At 37.5% G+C, this 19,968-nt stretch overlaps 1 protein-coding gene across 1 annotated transcript in view; it reads right to left on the bottom strand.

Annotated features, from left to right (window-relative positions):
- MIPEP (mitochondrial intermediate peptidase) overlaps positions 1-19,968 on the bottom strand; it is a 75,288-nt gene that overhangs the window by 685 nt on the left and 54,635 nt on the right. The window contains exons 18-19 of the mRNA XM_014965752.1: positions 9,210-9,331; positions 8,372-8,445 (exon numbers count right to left, since the gene is read on the bottom strand). Of these exons, the coding sequence (XP_014821238.1) occupies positions 8,372-8,445; positions 9,210-9,331 (196 nt within the window). The remainder of the gene's footprint in view (positions 1-8,371; positions 8,446-9,209; positions 9,332-19,968) is intronic.

Here is a 19,968-nt window from a genome sequence, read left to right as displayed (position 1 = left end):
TGTACAAATACCTCTGAAATTTTTCACAAGGCATGAACCATACCCAAACGAAATCATTTTCAGTGCACTGAGTTTTCGTTTTGCTTTTTTACAGTACCAGGACTTACCTTTTATTAAAAATTTTAATTACTGCATCTGTTAGCTGCAGCATATGGCTACAGAGTAACAGACAGGGAAATTAGCAAAATGAAGAATCATGCTCAAGTACTATATCAGGTAATTCTATAAACAGAGCAGCTAAAAAATCTCACACTTTCCTCCCCAGAATCCCTGGTTTTTAGAAAACATGAAAATATATCCTGTAAATTATTTTCAGATGTTTCTTCGTACTTAACATTACATTAACGTTGGTCTTTTCACTGTTATTAACATTTTCAAGATTATATATGGAAATTTACAGCATTACTTGTACCAGAAAAAAAAACAGTGCAGCTGCCAAATCATGTAAAATTTCATCTTTGTACTTCTTTGAAGTGATCTGTTCTTTCTGACAACTGCCAATGTAAATATAACCTTGTTCTACCCTTTCTGATCGACGTACCTACTGAACATAATTTTATATTCTTTCACATCCTCAACAATATTTGCTTTCAGTGGAAATTATAATTGTATGCTGCTAAAAGACCGGAATCTTTTACTATAACACAATGATTCAAAACCCACCAGGAAACACACCAGCTCGAGGTAATTTTGTGCGAGCAACCAAAAAGAATTTTCTCTCTAAGACCTCACAGAACCCCATTTCAATCCAATTTAAACACACGTTGCAACTGTCAACACAAACTGCCATGACCCAGTAGATTAATAGTGTGCACTAAAAGGAAAACAAATCTCATACTATATATAGGTTGACTGAAACGCTGTTAAATTAAGTTTGCATCAAGCTATTTTCAAAATGAAAGAGAACAGAATTAGTATTTCCAAATACTTGGTAAACTTGTCATCTACTCTAATGTTAGTAAAATTACTGTGGAATTACTTCTAGTTCATAATGAAAAATGGCCAGCTATATGCTGGGCTGAGAAACAGATGTGACCAGATACCAGCTACTAACCTAACCTCCCTGGAGAGCCAGGGCCTCTTGCAGACTCCCTCTCTCAGGTTCCTGAGTGGGTTGGCTGGAGGACATGCGTGTTTTTTCTCTTGGAACAAACCTTGGAAAAATTCCAGTTTAAACTCATATTATTTTCCTGGAGTTTTGTCAGCAGTGGAGAGAATGCCTTAGGAAGGTGACACGGATGGCAGCCCACTGGAACATGCACTGTCACGCACGACTACTGAAGCTTCATCTTCAACTCAGTGGGAGCGGTCCAATCCCAACAGCGCAATCCATTCTGCCTTTTTTTGGCCTCATTTTTCCTCAGACATCTACATCTGAACTGAGTCTACTTCTGGAAACTACACAGTGGGAGGACCTTCATGGGCGCCACTCATCTGATCTTCTTCAGAGGCCTACTTCATGATGAGCTGAGTTGTGCCTATGAAGAATCTACTTTTCCCTGTATGCCAGAAAGGAAATCTGGATGACTGGCTCAGACATAAAATCTTAAGTTTGTGAAATTATTCATTCCTTCCAATTTTTAAGATGTAGCTCTATAAAAGAACCATTATTCTATAGCCAATATGCCCTTTTCTGTCAGATATGAGTAGGAAGGGATGACTGTAATGCTATAGACAGTATATAAAGAAGGCCGTAATAGACATAACCACCACTCCCCAAGCCACAAAATACAAAAAACCCTTATAATATTGACTTTATAAAAAACAGCCGGCCTGGATGATATTCAGCCAATTCTTTCGACATAGTAAAATGTATTCTGCTCTGGACAATTCTTAAAAATATGATTATCAATACATGGCAAAAAAAGAAAAGCTAACAGTGTAATGATTAGGGGGAAGAGAAAAGACTGATGCTGGGATTATCTTCAAGTACATTTGATTTCCCTCTTAAATAAAAATTGTAGATCATAACAAAAACATTCCAGCCCTGGATATTACAAAAGGAATAAAAGAAACATAATTAACTACAGTACACTTGGATGTACCGTAGTGCAGCTGAATACATTCTTACCAAAGCTCACTCAAAACTTGCTACAAATTGCATTCCTTTAGACTCCACACGGTTTGTTTTAAATATGCAGGAGAATTCAAAATCATTCTGGCAATAGCAATGTCAAATGACCTCCCACCCAGTAGTTCCAACTTTTTGATAATACAAACAGATTTCAGGTTCCTTGCATTAGTCGTCTGCTGCATTGCCAGTTTCCCATCACTGACGTCAAAAGCAGACACCAGCAGAATTTGCTTTTTTAAGGGAAGGATGATGAGCAACTGAGGTCATCACCAAAGAACTCCTACTGCAGTAAAATGATCATGCCCTTATGAAATAAATAACTACAGATTTAAGAGTAGACAACTCCAAAAGAAACAGACACTGACGGCATTTCCATGCTTTAACCTCTTACTCTACACAGATTTGTTAGGAATGGTCATGTCTCCCTTTAAACTCCATTAAAATATATCAAAGCGAGATCAGCTTTGATATATTGTAAGTACTCAGCACTTCAGTCTAAATGATTTAGTAAGATGTCCACAAGGTCTGATGGTTGCAGTTTTAAAATCTAGGAGTGAATTTTATACGTTCAGCCCAACTCCTGTTTCAGCTCAGTCTCTCCCAAGCCTAAGGCAACTGCACAGCTTATCTTCCTTGCTTTGAAGTTTTCTTTCACATTACAGCACTGTGGTTAACCACACCCTTTGGAGAGATGGCTAGCTATAACCTACAATCACTGAAAATTGGGAGAAGAATAAAGCCTGTGGCAAAATTTGGCCTCTGCCCCTTTGGAACACTAATTATTTTGGGTCTGTGTAGTTTGAGTTAATATATGTTGCCATTCACATCACCTTTTAGGATTTATGCATATTTCTTATACTTTCAAAGAGACATACAATCGCTCTCTGAAGATTTTTACAGCCTCTTGCACTCAAACAAATGCACATTTATTTCCAGATCCAGCTGGTTTGATTACCACGTATGCACATGGCTAAGCACGTCTGTCTGCAACATACCAGCATTAACAAATCACATGTATTCTGCACGAGGACTTCTTTGGAGACCCGAAGGGCAACGTGACTGCATCAGATCTGCAGGAGAAGCACACTCCAGGAGACGTTCCATGCTCTCAGTTCCCTCATCATCCAGCCCAGTACTTTCCACACTGCCATTCACTTTCTGCCTGTGCACCTGGGTTGGGTTTTTTTCCAGCCAGGGAGCGCCAAGGGAGAGGGATGGTGCACACCTGTATCTTGTTCAGACCTGCAACCAGCACAGAACTGGACCTGGAAGGGACACCTGGGTTACATATCTTTAAAGGAATTTGGAATCCCTAATGCCATGTAGTCCTGGGAAGCAGAGGGTCTGCAACAGCCATGTGGCCAACCCAAAATGACAGAGGAATCAAGTTCTTCTTGGACTGTATTTCCTCTCTAAGGAAAACACAAGGCAAGCCTCTTGAACAAAGCATTGTTCACTCATTTTTTAATTGCTCCTGCTATCCACATTTGTGACTTTCTGTATTTTGTAATTATCAAAGGGGTAAGATAAAAGGGGTCACTTAAGAAAATGTTAAAAAAGGTTTCATAAAGCCTTTGTGTTGTTTGTTTTTTGTTTTTTGTTTTTTTTTTTGTTTTTTTTTTTTCATGGAAACAAATGCCAAGAGAATCAAATCCAAACAACAAAAAAAAGTATAATTAAAGACTAGTCCAAACAGGAATTTTGTCAGTAACTCCACTGGATGGCAGGTCAGATCCTTTATCTTCCCTAATCAGTACATCTATGGAATCACATGGGAGAAAGATGAAAAGCGAGGGTCATATCCAAACACAAACGAAAGACAATAGATAGCTTCGAAGAAGAAAATCATAACAAAGAAACTGTATAAATGCAATGTGCTTGTGAAGTTATCTGTTATCAGGCAGTCAATGCATACGGTGAACTTCACAATGAGCTACGGAAGCACTTCAAGGGTGAGGCTATATACGTGCATCCAAAAATCAGACTTGCACAAGCCAATTTCCTTATGTAAAAAAAAAAAATGCCTGAAATAACAGCCTACAAGTTTTTGAAATAAGGCACTAGTGAGGAGAGAATCTGGACTGTTTCCCTGAAGAAGAGTAAAATCAACAAGCTTTTAAGTTTGGTGGAATCTGTCTTTAATCAGGAATCTGTCTGGTCATCTGCTAGGGGAGCACAGTTTTGCAACTGATGAAAACTAACAAAAGATAGAAATGAAGTACTCTGGAACATCTGTCATGAAAAGGAGAAAAAGCAGCAACAAGAATGAGAGGCTGATTGAACCTAAGCAAATTAAAGTAAGTCCTCTTACTTTTCTCCTTAAGTTCTCAATTTTTGCAATAAATACAGAGCAATTAAATGTAAACATATAATAAGCTTTTCTATCATGTATGTTCTACATTTTAACCTCAAATAATCCCAAACAAGCAATCAAATTATTAACTTGTCAAAAGACTTGAGTCACCTTAATTTCATTTTTCAGGCAGTCATTCAAGCATGCTTGTTTAAGTTTTGCGCTGTCTACAAACAAACATCACACTATGCACAGACAAGGAAGCTGCTGGGGAATTCTGGTTGTTTTTATGATCTTGACTATCTTTTAAAATTCAGAGTATAACAGGGAAATTCAGAATTCAAAAGGGGACAGAAGAAGCAGGGAAGATGTAATCTTGATGGAAGGGGATCAGATGAAAGAATACTTAACAAACTGGACATACATAAGCTCAAAGGCCCTGATGGGATGCACCCATGAGTGCTGAGGGAGCTTGCAGATGGTGGTAACCTTTGATCAATCATCGCCACTAGGAGAAGTGCTAGAGGGCTGGAAAAAAGCAAATGTCACTCCTATCTTCAAGAAGGGCAAAAAGGAGAACCCAGGGAACTATAGGCTGGCCAGTCTCACCTCAATCCCTAGGAAGGTGGTGGAGCAGCTAATCCTGTAAACCATTTCCAGGCTCATGAGTAACAAAAAAATCATCAGGAATAGTCACCATGGATTCACCGAGGGCAAGTCGTGCTTAACCGACTTGATAAGCTTACATGATGAAACAAGTGGCCTGGCAGATGAGAGCAGAGTCGAGTATATTTTCTACCTGGACTTCAGCAAGGTTTTTGACACTGTGATCCTCACAGAGAAGCTGTCCATGTATGGGCTGGATGAGCAGACAGGGAGGTGGACTGAAACTGGGCTGAATGGCCAGGCCCGGAGGGAGGTGATCAGTGCCACAAAGTCTAGTTGGAGACCAGTAACTAGCAGTGTATCCCAGGGGTCATACTGATTCTGGTCCTGTTTAACATCTTCATTAATGACCTGGATGATGGGGCAGAGTTCAACAAAGGTAAGTGCAAACTCCTGCACCTGTGGAGGCAGGCACCAACATATGTTGAGGGCCACCAAGCAAGAAAGCTGCTTTGCAGAAAAGGACCTGGGGGTTCTCGTGGACACCAAGTTGACCATAACCCAGAAGTGTGCCCTTGACACAAAGAAGGCAAATGGCATCCTGGGCTGCAGTAGGCAAAGTATTGCCAGCAGGACAAGGGAGGTGATCCTTCCCCTCTACTCAGCACTGGTGAGGCTACACCTGGAGTGCTGTGTCCAGTGCTGGGCTCCTCAGTAGAAGAGAGGCATGGACATACTGGAGAGAATCCAACAAGGGCCATGAAGATGATGAAGGGACTGGAGCATTTCTTCTATCAGGAAGGGCTGAGAAAGCTGGGACTGTTCAGCCTGGAGAAGAGAAGGCTCAGGGGGATCTTATTAATGAGCATAAATGCCTGGAAGGAGGGTGCAAAGAGGACGGAGCCAGGCTCTTGTTACTGGTGCCCAGTGACAGTACTAGAGACAGTGGGCACAAACTGAAACACAGGAGGTTCCCTCTGAACATCAAGAAACACTTTTTCCCTCTGAGGATGACCAAGTCTGGACACAAGTTGCCCATAGAGGCTACAGTATCTCCATTCTTGGAGGTATTCAAAAGCCAGCTAGACATGGTCCTGGGCAACTAGCTCTAGGTGGCCCTGCTTCAGCAGGGGGGTTGGACTAGATGACCTCCAGCGGCCCATTCCAACCTCAGCTATTCTAAAATGCTTTAATTCTGTGAAAATATCTTGAAAACCTCTGCCATTTTTTTGTAAATCATAGTCTGTGCTCTTACCACCAGTATCACCCATGCTAATGCTGATACAGAGGAGTTACTGCTGTCTGGTTCTCCTATCACATGTGAACTAACACACCAGCAGATGCACTACAGTTACAGACTGTACACAGTGATACACAGTTCTCTGTGTGGTTTATGGATTTACTGATTTGAAGAAAAAAATTAAAAATCAAACTGTGTATCTTTTACATATAGATTTTTTGGTCACATCATAAAAGATCCCATTATTCTACCATCAACATCAAGTTCACGCCATGCAGTACACACAGCTATTACTAAAACACAGCTAGCTTACTCTCTTCTTCAAACCCCGGGCTGCACAGCTATAGCCTCTTCATCATTTACAGTTGGTAACTCATTGACAACTCAGTGATGAACTATCTGCACTAAATGAATTAGCATGAGGACCATAAGCATGCGGACTATGAATACTGCAATGCCTAAACCATCTCATTACTGCATTACAAGAGTTAAATTTGTTTGTGTGCTTTCACTGTACCTTGCTAGACTTTGGATTTCCTTTAAACTTAAAATAAACTTGGAATTTCCTGGACTATGATGCCATTTTTTCAGATTAATGTCAGTAACAAGTTTTATCCAAAATAACTGATGCATACTCTCAACCCCGAAATCATTGTACCCTGTTCCACTGTTCTCTCGCATGCAAGAAGGAAAGCTTGTTGTACTTCCATAGATTTTATATAAGTCCATCCACAGGTGAATTTTGCAAACTTCATTCAAATAATATTTGATTCAAGGGAGGACACTGCCAGCAACTTCAACACAGCCCCTAGGACATTCCAGAAACACTCTCTGCTCAGTAGAGTTAAAAATATATCCCAAAAATACATCCCAAATGATAAGCGTAACTGCTGTTTAAAAACATTCTTTCTTTCTCTACCATATGACTTGCAATAAAAATTGGATTTGCCTGTAAAAATGTACGTTCCCGTCTTGCAACTGCACAATCCACAATTTTGTGCTGCAGTTTTTTGAGGTTACAAAGAAAGACTCTTCAAGAACAGTAAACAAAGGCAAGTTTGCAAAGTCATGCTGAATGAAAAGTAACCCTGCAGATCAGAAATATAAATAGACTAATCTAGAGAATACACAGTTGCTTACTATATGATGAGCGTAAGGAGAGCAGAGGTTATGGCCTCAAATACAAACAGATGGGTGAAAGAATTGAAATGTTCTAGTTATGAAACTGTGCCAATTTCACAATGAAATATGGACGCATTTACTATTGTCTTCCTTATCTGTAGAAAAAACCCCACAACTTCCAGTCTACCAAACTGGAGTGAACAGAGGTCAAAGAATTAATATTCACATTTAGTATTAAGCATTTCAGAGTGAATTGCCCCATTAGATGAAGTACCTGCCAAGTGCTTATACCAGGAAAAGTGACAGTAACGCAAAGAAGTTTGCTTTGAATATGCAACATTACAGAGGAAAGTCTTTATCCTGATCTCATTGATAGATTTGAGATAAAGTCACCAGTTTCTCAAACTTGTTTCATTCTCCTGATACTTTTTTTTTAATATATGATGTTTAGTATTTTTTCTATTGCTATGAGTGATTGTTGAGTTATTTTCCAGACTCAAAAGACAAATATAGTATTGAGAGGAATACTGAACTCCGTTTCTTCATTACAGTCTTCAGACTTCTATCTCATGAGAATATGTACTCAAAATACTGATACAACCAAAGCTATTTTGATGACACCAAAATGACATGGCCAAAACAAGTTCAAATTCTTGTATACAAAATAAACAGATCTTTTATGAATTCCATGTATGTAAGAGCGAGTCATTTTTTGTACCCAAAAATGGTGTTATCTATCTCCCTTCACGAATGTGATACTCGTACTCTGATTTCTTTTCACGGCCTAATAGTACAACCCCTTCCAATGCTTCACCCCAACTATCTCTGTGTGGTTTTATTCTGTGTAACACAAGGAGTTCTACTGACCACGACACCAAGTTGATGACCAGTCCACTTAACTAAATAAAAGAACAAGTTTTCTTTCAAAAATCCAATGGAAATCATTATTAAACTAAAAAGACCGAATTGTGAAATGCAGTTAAATTATTTCTTCATTGAGCAAGGGAATAAAACGGTTCTATTTTATTTTTTTTACCTTGAACCATAAGTATGGGCTCTTTTCCACCACCGTGTGCCAGCATCTCTCGACGATAACGCTCACCCATTGCCCTGGAGAAACACAGATGTTAGAACCATCTGCAAACACAACCTGTTCAGCTTTCAGTCAAATTTGCTTCTAGGATCTCTACAGAACTCAGAGACAGAGATCAAATGAAATTTTCCCCACTGAAACAATGACTGCCCTAATTGCACGGTGACTCCTCAAATTCAAATTACATTTAAAATTATACTATGAGTAACTGAACTAGACAAATTTTATACATATGAATATGTGTTGGTGTTTATAAAAGTTAATTTGTGAACAATATTTCGGCCTTCATTGCTCCAAGGGGAAAAGCTGCTCTGTTACAATGCTCTGAACATTCACCTAGGGTATAAGAACCCTTACAATTTGTGATCTCACAATTTACTTTTTAATTTCACAAAGCAAAATGAGCAGGATAGCTATACTTAGCTTTGAAGTTGGTGACATGAAGCTTGTTTAATGCCCGCAGTTGCTTTGATTTCAATAGAAAATTACAATTAATTAGGCATCTATGAAAATCAAGCTCTCTAATTACATCTAAATATGGATTTCAGTGCCTCCCAACTGGCACACCTGTATTTTAAAACATCAGCATGAATTTTTTTGCACCATTGAACATGTCCAGGGAAAACATGTCCTGTGTTATTTCCCGCTTACAATCAAGAAAAAGGCTAAAAACTAATTGTCATTAAAAATCCCATCAACCTACGTGGCCCCATTTGTTTCATGTTTCCCAGAAGCAAGTAATATGATGCTTCATCCTACTTAATATTTTCTCTGTTTTTACCTGTCAAATGGGTCCTGAGCAAAACACTGTTTCCACACCATGGAGGCAACAGCCCTAGACATGAGGTAGGAGTAGTATTTGGCACCATAGCCCACAAGATGACTGAATCGCAGCTGCCAGGCCTGTAAGGAGAAACAAACAAAAAACAGAAGAGAAGTCATCTTTTAAATCCTTTAAACTGTTCGGCATTTTCTGAAGTATGATGGAAGAAATCTGATACTATTAATGATAAACAGTTAAAAAAAAAAAAAAAAAACACCACAACCACTACCAGAAATCCCAGAATGAACACATCCTTTATTATAAGAAGCATATCTAAATATCTAAATATTGTATATCCAATCTACTGATCATCGCAATTGAAATCATACATAAGTAGGGTCAGAAGGAGAGAAAACCAAGCAGACAAAAAAAGTATTCATATTTGATGATAGCTGTGTTGTTCTACTGGTCTTGAAAGAAAACCACAATTACGTTACTACAAGTAACACCACATTTTATGATTTTCCATGTGGATAAGTGTAGTGTCACACTTGGAAAAGATCAATCCATAAAGTTTTGCCACAAACAAAATAATAATAAGGACTTGCATTTAATAGTATAAAAAAATACAGCTTCCCATATGCCAAAAAACTCAGAGGTAGACAAATTGCACCCACATGCAATGTCATTGTTCACAGATTTGTTTGTACATTTTTAAATGCATATATATAGCAGATTATCATCTGTAATTATATTGGTATTCATTTATGTATTGTTACTTGGCTTTATGACTCATTCCAGTCATGGTGGACTCCTTTATTAATGCTGTTTGGTGTTGACTGTTTACTTCTGTTTTCTTAGCAGTGAAAATCAGAAGTATCAGCCTTACTTTTACAGAAATAAAAACACTTTTTTAAAATTTCCCTGACTGTAGCAGAGTAATTTAAATTGGGAGAGACCTCTGAAAGTAATCTGGTCCAACCCCGGCTCAAAGCAGAGCTGACTTAGACAAGATTTCTCAGGGGTCTCTCTAAGGATGAAGATTTCATCACCTCTCTGGTGCAATGTGGAAAGCCAAGCAGGTCTAAGCTGAAAAGACATTGCTTCTCAACAGATTTGGATATATTATTTGAACTGAAGATGGATGAATGTATAGGTGAAGGAGTGAGAAACACTCTGCCCTTTTTGTTCTCTGAGGAAACCAGACAGGAGACAAGCCCCATATCTTATTTGTCCTCCTATCCAAAGTCAAAGCTCTTACCATTCTTGTGCTATGACTATTGTCAAGATTTTTGTAGGTACTATAGACAACAGTTTTTACAGAGGAACTAGAAGATAAACAATAAAGTAGGATAACAGATGTTTTAAATTTAAATCCATGGGCGCTCAGATGCTTGTTCTTATCCTAGAGTCAATGGCTGAAATTATGAAGAAGCCAAACAGAAAAGTGAAGGGGCATTAGCAATTTTCCAGAACTATTTATCTTTGACTGTGATTCCTTATCACACTGTAAGTAACAATCTCCTGATTTTTGACAGCTGAAATAAACTATGTTTCTTTACTGGAGAAAGAATTATCATCTTATTCTCCATTAGTCAAGTCAAAGATGTATGTGTACGTTAAAAAACAAAAGACCAACTGAGAGGGTAGAAAAATAATTTGGCTTTTAATCAGTCTTTTTACCTTAACAAAGGTAGCAGACAGTGGCCTATAATCTAGATCACTATGAACAGCTGATGAGAAACAAAGTTGTTAGCTCCCTTTTCCGAGCAACGCCTACAAATAAAAGTTCTCAAAGTTAGCTGCAATTCAGCCATTCAAAAGCCACTTTTAACAAGATGGTTATCTCCACCCTAAGACAGGTGTCCAACCAAGATGGAATTTGCAATGGGTGAGCAATTAGCCTCTACTGGTAGCTTACATAACTAGTCTAAAGTAGGAGCAGCAAAGTTGGAGGAGATCAAAAAATGTCTCCAGTCTTCAATTTTCCTGTGGCCCTTAATGCATGATGGAAATTCTTAAGAATGATTAACTTTTTTTTTTTTTTTTTTTTTTTTTTTTTTTTGCTTTAAAGTAAACACCAACTGTACCATATCTCATTGCAATGCAAGTATGTAAAAACATTCAGCTTGGATACAGATTCTCCAGTTTGCTCTGAAAATTATTATGGTTGCTGTGTTTATACACTACAGCTACAGTTTTTCTAACTAGTCCCTTAATTATAACCGTAAACACTAAACTAAAAGCACATTTTGAAACAGATCAGAGGGCCTACGTTTTTAATATGCAGAAAAATATGTCAGTTTTTATTTTCTTGTGTTGTAAGTTTTCAAAGTTAGAATTAAAAGTTTCACGTTGGAAGCACAACTCTCTCAGGAATGTGAAAAGCTTTACTGATTAATTTGTTTCACATACTCAGAAATTTAAATAATTTCCAAATAGATAATTCCAGTGAAAAATCTGAGTTGCATTTTCTTCTACAAACAAAAATAATTCCTATGAGCTTGACACAAGGAAGAATATTTCCACCTCTCCCATCAGAAAGGAATTATTTAAATGCATCATATAAGCTGTAACTAGGACAGAATGCCTTCCTCAACAGCTCAGATTACATCGTTCACATCAAATGCTCTTGCATTTAATGGTCTGCACCTAAAAAAGCTTGTCTGCACTTCCAGGATGATCAACTATTCCATTCATCAGATTTTTTGAAACTCTCTATCCCAAGTAAGCAAGGAGAAAATAACATCTTCTCAGCAACATGTCCAAGACCAAAAGCTTGATTCAGAGTCTGCACCTAAAACAGGCCTCAGAACCCTCTGTTCAAATATAAGACATTTTGTTTGACCTCGTCTTTCCTCATATACTTAATTAAGAAACTTCACTTTGCTTCCTTTCAAAAGAGAAAAGGAAAGGACATAGAGAGACCAAGGAAAGGCACTGCTCATCTCTCTCCCTGCATCTGGGGAGGCTCTCCAATAGGAAGTTGAAAATTCAAAGATCCATTAGCAACAGGACAGTATCCAAAAAAGGAAACAAAAATAGAGGATGAGTCAATCCCTACTAAGACAGATAAGGTATAGATTCATTGGAATACATAAGGAACATACCTTTAGATAGCTCAAGTTATGTAAGATGACTACCATCCTCAAAGGCATACTGCAACTAAGATTGTTTTCATATTGCAAACAGCAGTTCAAGGAAATCTGACTATAAACACCATTATTCTCTAAGGAAGTACGAAGCTTGTATTCAATTTATTTTATTTTTTTTTTACCAGTACAGATTTTCCCCACTCTAAAGTATGAATAGCTCTAACATGTCATCATTCCCTGTTACTACTTTGTTCTCAGTCCTCATCTAAAGTTTCTGATCAGGAACTCCCAATCTTCAATATTTCACCATTACCCATTACCTATTACATTACTCAAGCACATTTTCTGATTCTATGCTGTTCTAGTAATGAACTTTCCAAAACTGGACTTTGCTACTTGTAAACAAATATTTGAACATTAAGACATATCCTCTACCCAAATTCACAAGGAGCTACCTGCCTGTATTTAAAAAATCTTCCTACATTATACAGACATGATTATGATCTACACAATAAAAAGGTTCAAAAAGCCCAAGATTATATATAGGCTGATACTCCTTTTAAAAGTCCTATGATTGATTAAAAATAAACACACCACTGGAAATGCATTTAAAACTAAATCGTTTGCCTTTTTACATAAAATTCCATTTTAATAAAATTAGCTATAAATGCAAAATGACTTAAGTTCTTATTTCCAATGTTGAATGATTTCTCCATTTTTAAGAAAAAAAAAAAAAAAGACATATCAATTTCCCTTTTGGAAAGGGTAAAGGCTAGACATATAGAACCAGGGTACTATCCTTATTCAATGTTATATTTTTGGTAAGCAGCTAGAAAGTTAATGAAGACTCTGAGTAATCTCCTACTTCAAAAAGTTCCATGAACCCATTCCAGGAGTTTATAAAACAGTGCATTTTACAGCATAGCCCATGGGTTATGATAATATACCATCCACAGGTCATGTTCATGCCTGCTTTTTATCCAACACAACAGGCTGAAATAAAGGTGTACGGCTGATCCACTGCAGCTATTAAAGGGGCCTTTTTTTCCACCAACATGATCCATCTTCTCTCATAACCATGTCTGAAATATTTCCAAAATTCCATGTGCAATGCCTTTTCATCCCGTCTTGTAAAAAACAAAAAAACCTCACTGAAACTTTTGCATTCTTCCACCTTATCAGGTATTTTTTTAAAAGTCCTTGCAAGATACATTCTTAGGGTTAGATTCAGTTCATTTGACTTTAGCTACCTTAATCTAGGCGTCTTGCCCAAACTAGTCACACAGGCTTCCTTTGTAGTTAGAGGACAAAAGTATTTATCCTGTTACCTTTGGAGAGGATAAGACTACTCTGCTCTAGGAGAAATTGGAATAATTTACTACAAATTCTATCTTCTATCTTCTATTTGTTAAGCCACTTCATCCACTTCAACAATATGGTAGGATCAGTTATACTAAACTGTTTTGAAGACTACATAAACTAATTTAGGATTCAATCATTTGAATTATAAATTTAGAACTGATAAAATTATCACAAAAATAATCTGCTGTAAAAATTTAGATGTGATTCTAAAAAGACAAAGCTGAAATAAACCCTACACATAGCTTAGTGTATACTAACCTAGCTTATGTTTGAGCGTGGGTAATCACTGTTTCATGGAGCTCCATTAATTACATGGAATCAGTGTCACAAAATCGTAGTACATCTTCTTGAAAGAAAAAAAAACCCCTAGAGAAATTCTAGACCAGTGCTTGGACTTTTCAAAATGCTCTTCCAACAGTTTCTCCTGTGACTCCAGTTACTTCAAAGTATATTTAAGTCAATTTTGCTTTGAATCTTAAGACAAAAAAACACAAGTGAGAACCTGAAAAGACTCAACACTAAATTAAGAAAAGTATTTTCGTCATTTAAGTCTTCTAATTACAAAAAGTGCACTACAGTAATTACACCAATGAGCAAGTTGTTGAATAGTTTCCACGAGGAACAATATTTGATGGAGATGATATTTGGTGCCCTCCCCCTTCTTAATTAAATTCTTATTCTGGCAGGAAACCAAATAGAGGAGCAGCCAACTTATCTCCTTCAAGGGCTACTGGGTGGAGAACCTCTGGGTCTGGCACTAGTTTGGTATTATTGCTCCTAATGCCCTTGAATTTAGCTGTCAGCACGGCTGGAAAACTCCTGAGAGTCATCAAGAAGCTTCAGGCTCTGATAGCTCGGGAGCCAGAAGAGAACAGCAAGTAGCATGGAAATCAGTACCAGCTATTTCCCTCTGCTGAGACCAAGGTTTATCAGGGCCAGTGGAAGGCCAGGATAACACGGCTCTGGCAAGCACACAAGCACACTGTAAGTTAGCACAGGCGATGTTTTCTTGGCACTGTGTCAGCCGCTCGTACAGCAGGAGCTGGAGATGGAATGTAAAGAGCTGCAGCTTACAGGTCAAGAACTATGAGACCACATTTCAGCACAGAAAAACCGTAAATTTACTGAAGGGTGCAGACCCGAGGGATGCTCCACATTTAGCTTAGCAAGTTTCCTGTTCTGGTGTACTAGCTGCACTGGCATCATTTAAAAATACCAGAGGGTAAAAGTGCTTTTAGCAAAAGAAGAAACTATTATCTGACAACCAGGAGATCTGGTCTCACTTTCCTCCTTTGATTCCGCTTTGTATTTTCGTGCTCTTCACACCGATATTCTGTCCCAGATGGACATTCAAGATCACTTTTCTCAAAATCCAAGGAAGAGATTCCCTAGCACAGAACTGCAACAACATCCAGTCATCACGGACAGAAAATTTCAGTCTCATTCGTTCATTCCAGTAACTCCCAGAATTAGTGTGCTCATCAACCTGAATTAGATGGCCTTCTCTTCTATGCTCCCTTTCCCTAAAGAACTGAGCCTGCAGTTAGACAAGCTGAGCAGCTCCCTGGTAAGGCTCCTCAGTTTCCTGCCCCTGCCCAGTAATGGGGACGAGCAGCCCAGGCTGTGGCTCCCAGGCTCCGAAGCTCAAGCTCTGCCGCTGGGTGCACTTATTTTGGGGAGACCAAACTGTCACACAACAGAATTTATTCTCCCACTTTTCTGTTTATTTTATGAAGCAAGAAAAGGATTTTCACATATGCTTTCTAGCTTTGCAGACAGAATTTATTCTCCCACTTTTCTGTTTATTTTATGAAGCAAGAAAAGGATTTTCACATATGCTTTCCAGCTTTGCAGAATTCACTCTTGTTCTGAAACAAATCACAGAATTTCTTCTCCTTATTGTATTAGTTTCTTGCGTAAGTTTACAGCATGCTTTGAAGATGTCCTCAGTTCATTCTCACTTGAAGAAACGGTTTAATGAGTTCTGAAGTGCAGAGTTTGCAAACTGTGCCAGTAGCTACCTCTGGGGAAAAGCCAGAGCACTCACTGACTGGCAGAAACAACTCTCTCCATAGGTATGCACTGGCTTGCTCGGTCAATTTACTTTCTGTATTTTTGGCCTGTGCCCCTCTAAGTTTTATAGAATTACATCATCATCACTCTGGAGTTTCACAATAATTAAAAAAAATCCAATAAAGAGCTTTAAAACCACTTCCTTTGCTGCAGTTTCTAATCTTGTTTGGAATGGCAGAAAGCTAATTTCAAGAAACCACATCTTGTGCTGTACCCCTAACTTGCTTAACATCAATACTCCTCAGTTTCTCAGTGTCGTGCATTTCTGTGTTAGGAGTGGGAAAGTACACAAAGTAAACCAACTCAGAGACATCAGTGACATTTCAGAAAGCGAGTCAAGCAAGAGATTACAATTTCAATTTATAACACTTCTGTGTTTTTATTATAAAATGATAAATAAATCTAGCAAGGCAGGGAATGTAAATATTTTTGCAGTTGTTTACAGTAGGGAAGAGGAAAGGAATTTAACATGCAATTAACCACTTAGGTGATTCTAGATATGTACCATATGGTCTTTGAATTACTTAGATTAAAGAAAAATATTTCATTTTTATTTATAAACTATTAATGCATTTGAGCTGCTTATAGCAAAATCATTTAAAACTGTTTACTCTTCACTTTCTCTCCTCCCCACAAAAGGCCTGGAGGAAGGGGCCATGGGATAACAAAAAGCTGTCTGTATGATCTGCAATCTGCATTGTTCCACAATCCTTAAAACTTGGATTAAAAGACAAAGAGATATGAAAATTGATTTTACATTCTATCCTTTGACTGACTTTATTTAGACAAGTTGAGAGGCAATGTTCCTTGTAAACATTATAACTAGTCTTCAAAGTACAATATAAAAAACCATGCAGACAATTTCCAAACGAGTCCTTCATGTTGTAACATATAACTCTACACACATACAAATGCAACACCCCCCCCCATTCTATTACCAATTAATAATTTATTACTGCCTAAGTTTTAAAGATCTATAAGCCCAAGATAAATAGAATCAGATCATCGCAGTTTCCTTTGGGCGCAGACTCACATTGAAGCCCAAGGGTTTTATTCTACTTTGTCAATTAAACCAAAGTATTGGCCTATTATTTTAAAACAAACATCATGAATGCTGCTTAAGGTAATATCTTATGAAAAACAAGAAATATTTTAAGCAATTTAACTGCAAAATATATTTGCCAGTACACCTTAATCATATCACTTATCTGTGTCTACACTGGAAGATGAAATAGATACTGTTTCACAGTAATGCTCATTTACCATCTTTTGCCAGAGCTATTGCAGACAGAGATTGAGGAGAACACGATTCTAATCCTAAATCTGCCACAACTGCAATATGAACTTGAATAAAATACTTCCCCCTCTCCCCTCCCCTAAGTCTAAATGCCACCTCCTGTTAAGCGAGGGTGCTGACAGTTCTCCTCTCTCATTCTTTTCTGTTTTGGCCACAAACTTTTCATAGAAAGGACAATGTCCCAATACATTTGAAAAGCACTTCATTTCAGGCCCTCTAGCCTGTATTTATGGCAATGATACATTCAGTTATATCTATCACTATCAAATATAGCTCCAGTACTGCAATTCTGGAAAAAAAAAAGGAAATGGGGGATGTGAGAACAGAAATATATAAAGCAAAACAAAGCAGTATGTGTTTATATATATATATGTATATAAGATTAATCTAAAGCACATACAGCTATTTCAAAACGTTACCAAGAGATGTGTGCCACTACTTCCTGCACTGTTCCTTAAAATGCTCTCCCACATGTAAATACTATCGCTAAAGTATGTTTGAGTTTCATGGGGCTAACACTTGCAAAAAGAATTTCCTTAAAAGTGCTTCATATCTCACGATATCTGTAAACACTCTGCTGCTGTAGATAGTTGCCCAGTGAATAGTGTCATATTACCACCAGAAAACAAATCCTCACAATATTTGCTATCAGCGTTTTCTTTATCATAAAGTGAACTCAAACCCCAGAAAGACAGAAACCTAAACAAACCTTGAAGGGTGACTTTAAGAGCTTTTGAAAGTCCCAGCGTCTACTTTAATACTGACCTCAGCAGGGCACCAATCTTTTTGAAATGGCTTTTAGCTATTAATTATTTATAGAACTATCACTTCCCCAGAGTTCACTGTGCACTCCTTTATTAATCTTTTCTCAGACCCAGACTCTTCAACTTGATTTTATAGTATACTTTTAAGAAGGCTCATATGAAAACTAATCCAGGCATTTGCACTTTGTGTAAACAACTTTGGTTTCCAACATGGCAAGGTAAAAAATTACTTTGAAGGGGTTACACAAACTTCAAGAGGTTGAGTAATGACATATGACTTCATCTCTCTTCAAAACACTCCAAAAAGTGGAATATAAGCAACATCAGTGCCTCTTCAAGTAACTGAAGAAAAAGTGGAAAAGCAATCTTCTATGAAGGCTCTCTGCTTTTACTATGAAATTTATGGCTCTCTGATCTACAACAGCGGTTTCTTTAAAAGTCCCTTTAAGGGAGATCCTAGACCTACTGGGTGTCTGCTTCCCTCTTCAACAAACGAGGGTAAAGATTGACAATAGTTTCAAAGATTAGGTACCAACCAGAATCACATTTGTTGTAAATTAAACCACTTTTTCCCTCCTACTATCTGCTCACTCGTAGGAAACAAATGATCAGAGTTTCAATTCCAATTGTATATTTTTTATAAAGGTTTTCAATACCAAAACATACATACTCATGTGTACCCATATAATTTTCTCTTTGCTAGCCAAATAAACTCAGTTTCCTCAGCTGTCCTCAAAGGTCGTGTTTCCAAATTATCTTTCCAAAATCACTTTTCTGTATTTCTTCCAGTTTTTCTACATCTTTTTAATATACCTACCACAGGACACAACACTACCCACTGCTAAGTCCCCAACACCAAATACCAGAATGTATTTTTAAAAACAGGTATGATTTTCTTTAACAGCATCCCATGATTGCTCTTTTGGCATTTATTGTTCTTTATATAGCTATGAATTTAATTGCTTTCCTAGTGCAAACTACTATGGATCCAAATCTGGACCTTTCAAATTCTACTTTTCATGATTTCTGCAAACTTTGGCAACTGAATGATCATCCATAAATATTAAAGACAAATTCTCATCCAAATCATTAACAAAAACACAGAACTGCAGTCATTCCTGGACAGACCGTGGTGACTTCCACTTAAAGTGGCCCAGCTTGAAACTAAGCTTTCACCTGCTCTTTCAGCATGTTTTTCTACATGTTGCCTCAGCCGTAACTCCACAGTTTGCTTGTAGAATTACGACTTGCAGGTGTCAGAAAGCTTGCTAAGTCTAGAGTTATACTATCTCCACTATACTACCACCTCCTTCTTGTTCCCAAGATCAATCAATTTCTTAAGAAGAAAAGTGGATTTTTGCCATCTCACATGGTTCTTAACAACACCATAGTTATTTTGCTCACTTGATTGTTCTCAAGGTACTTATGAGATGCTTAATAATTGGTTCTACTACTTGTTGAGTGACAGAGTCTGAATGATTAGTCTACAGTTCCCAAGTTCTCCTCCCTTCATAACAGTAGCTAGCATAACAGCACTAACACTTTTTTGTGATTTCGTGAGTGATAATTCCTCCAGGTCACTGGCTGCTTTGACAAACTTAAATATTCTGACAACCTGACTACATCTAATCTAATTATTCTCTAAGTTTTCATTACTTAATCTCAGTTATGTTTCCATCCCTCTTAAAAATGGTATGTAGTACTTACCTAATCAAAATTTACTTATTTTTTAAAAAATAAGGCAGAAACACGGAATATTTCTGCTTTCTGTGACATTGGTTGTTCATCTCCCCTGCACTGAATCCATGCTCTCCTCTTATTTCTTCAGCAGCTATGGAATTTTATTTTCACTACTTCCATTTTGCAACTCAGCATTTTTAGCCTTCTTTCTTCTGAATTCCTTTAGTATTCTTTTAGTAACTATCTCCAGTTATATACTCCAGATCTCGCTTTTTTATTAACTTAGTAAAGGTCTTTAAATGGCTTGGTTCCTTATTCCCAAATCTTCTTTGCAATAGGACAGTTTGTGTCTGTGGTCCTGTCTCTTTGATAAATACATAGTGGCTTTTGAATCATCATACTTAGCTGTTCTTTTTTCATTTCCTTTAATCTAGCTTTCAGTTCTGCTTAGGGTCTAAGATTACATTAGTTTAACTTAATAAATCTAAGACAAATTTAGGAAGATT

This window comes from Calidris pugnax, unplaced genomic scaffold (assembly GCF_001431845.1).
Source record: "Calidris pugnax isolate Ruff unplaced genomic scaffold, ASM143184v1 scaffold20, whole genome shotgun sequence".
Classification (NCBI taxonomy): Eukaryota; Metazoa; Chordata; class Aves; order Charadriiformes; family Scolopacidae; genus Calidris; species Calidris pugnax.
The sequence above is the reverse complement of the archived record's forward strand: the minus strand, read 5'-3'. Positions and strand labels throughout refer to the sequence as shown.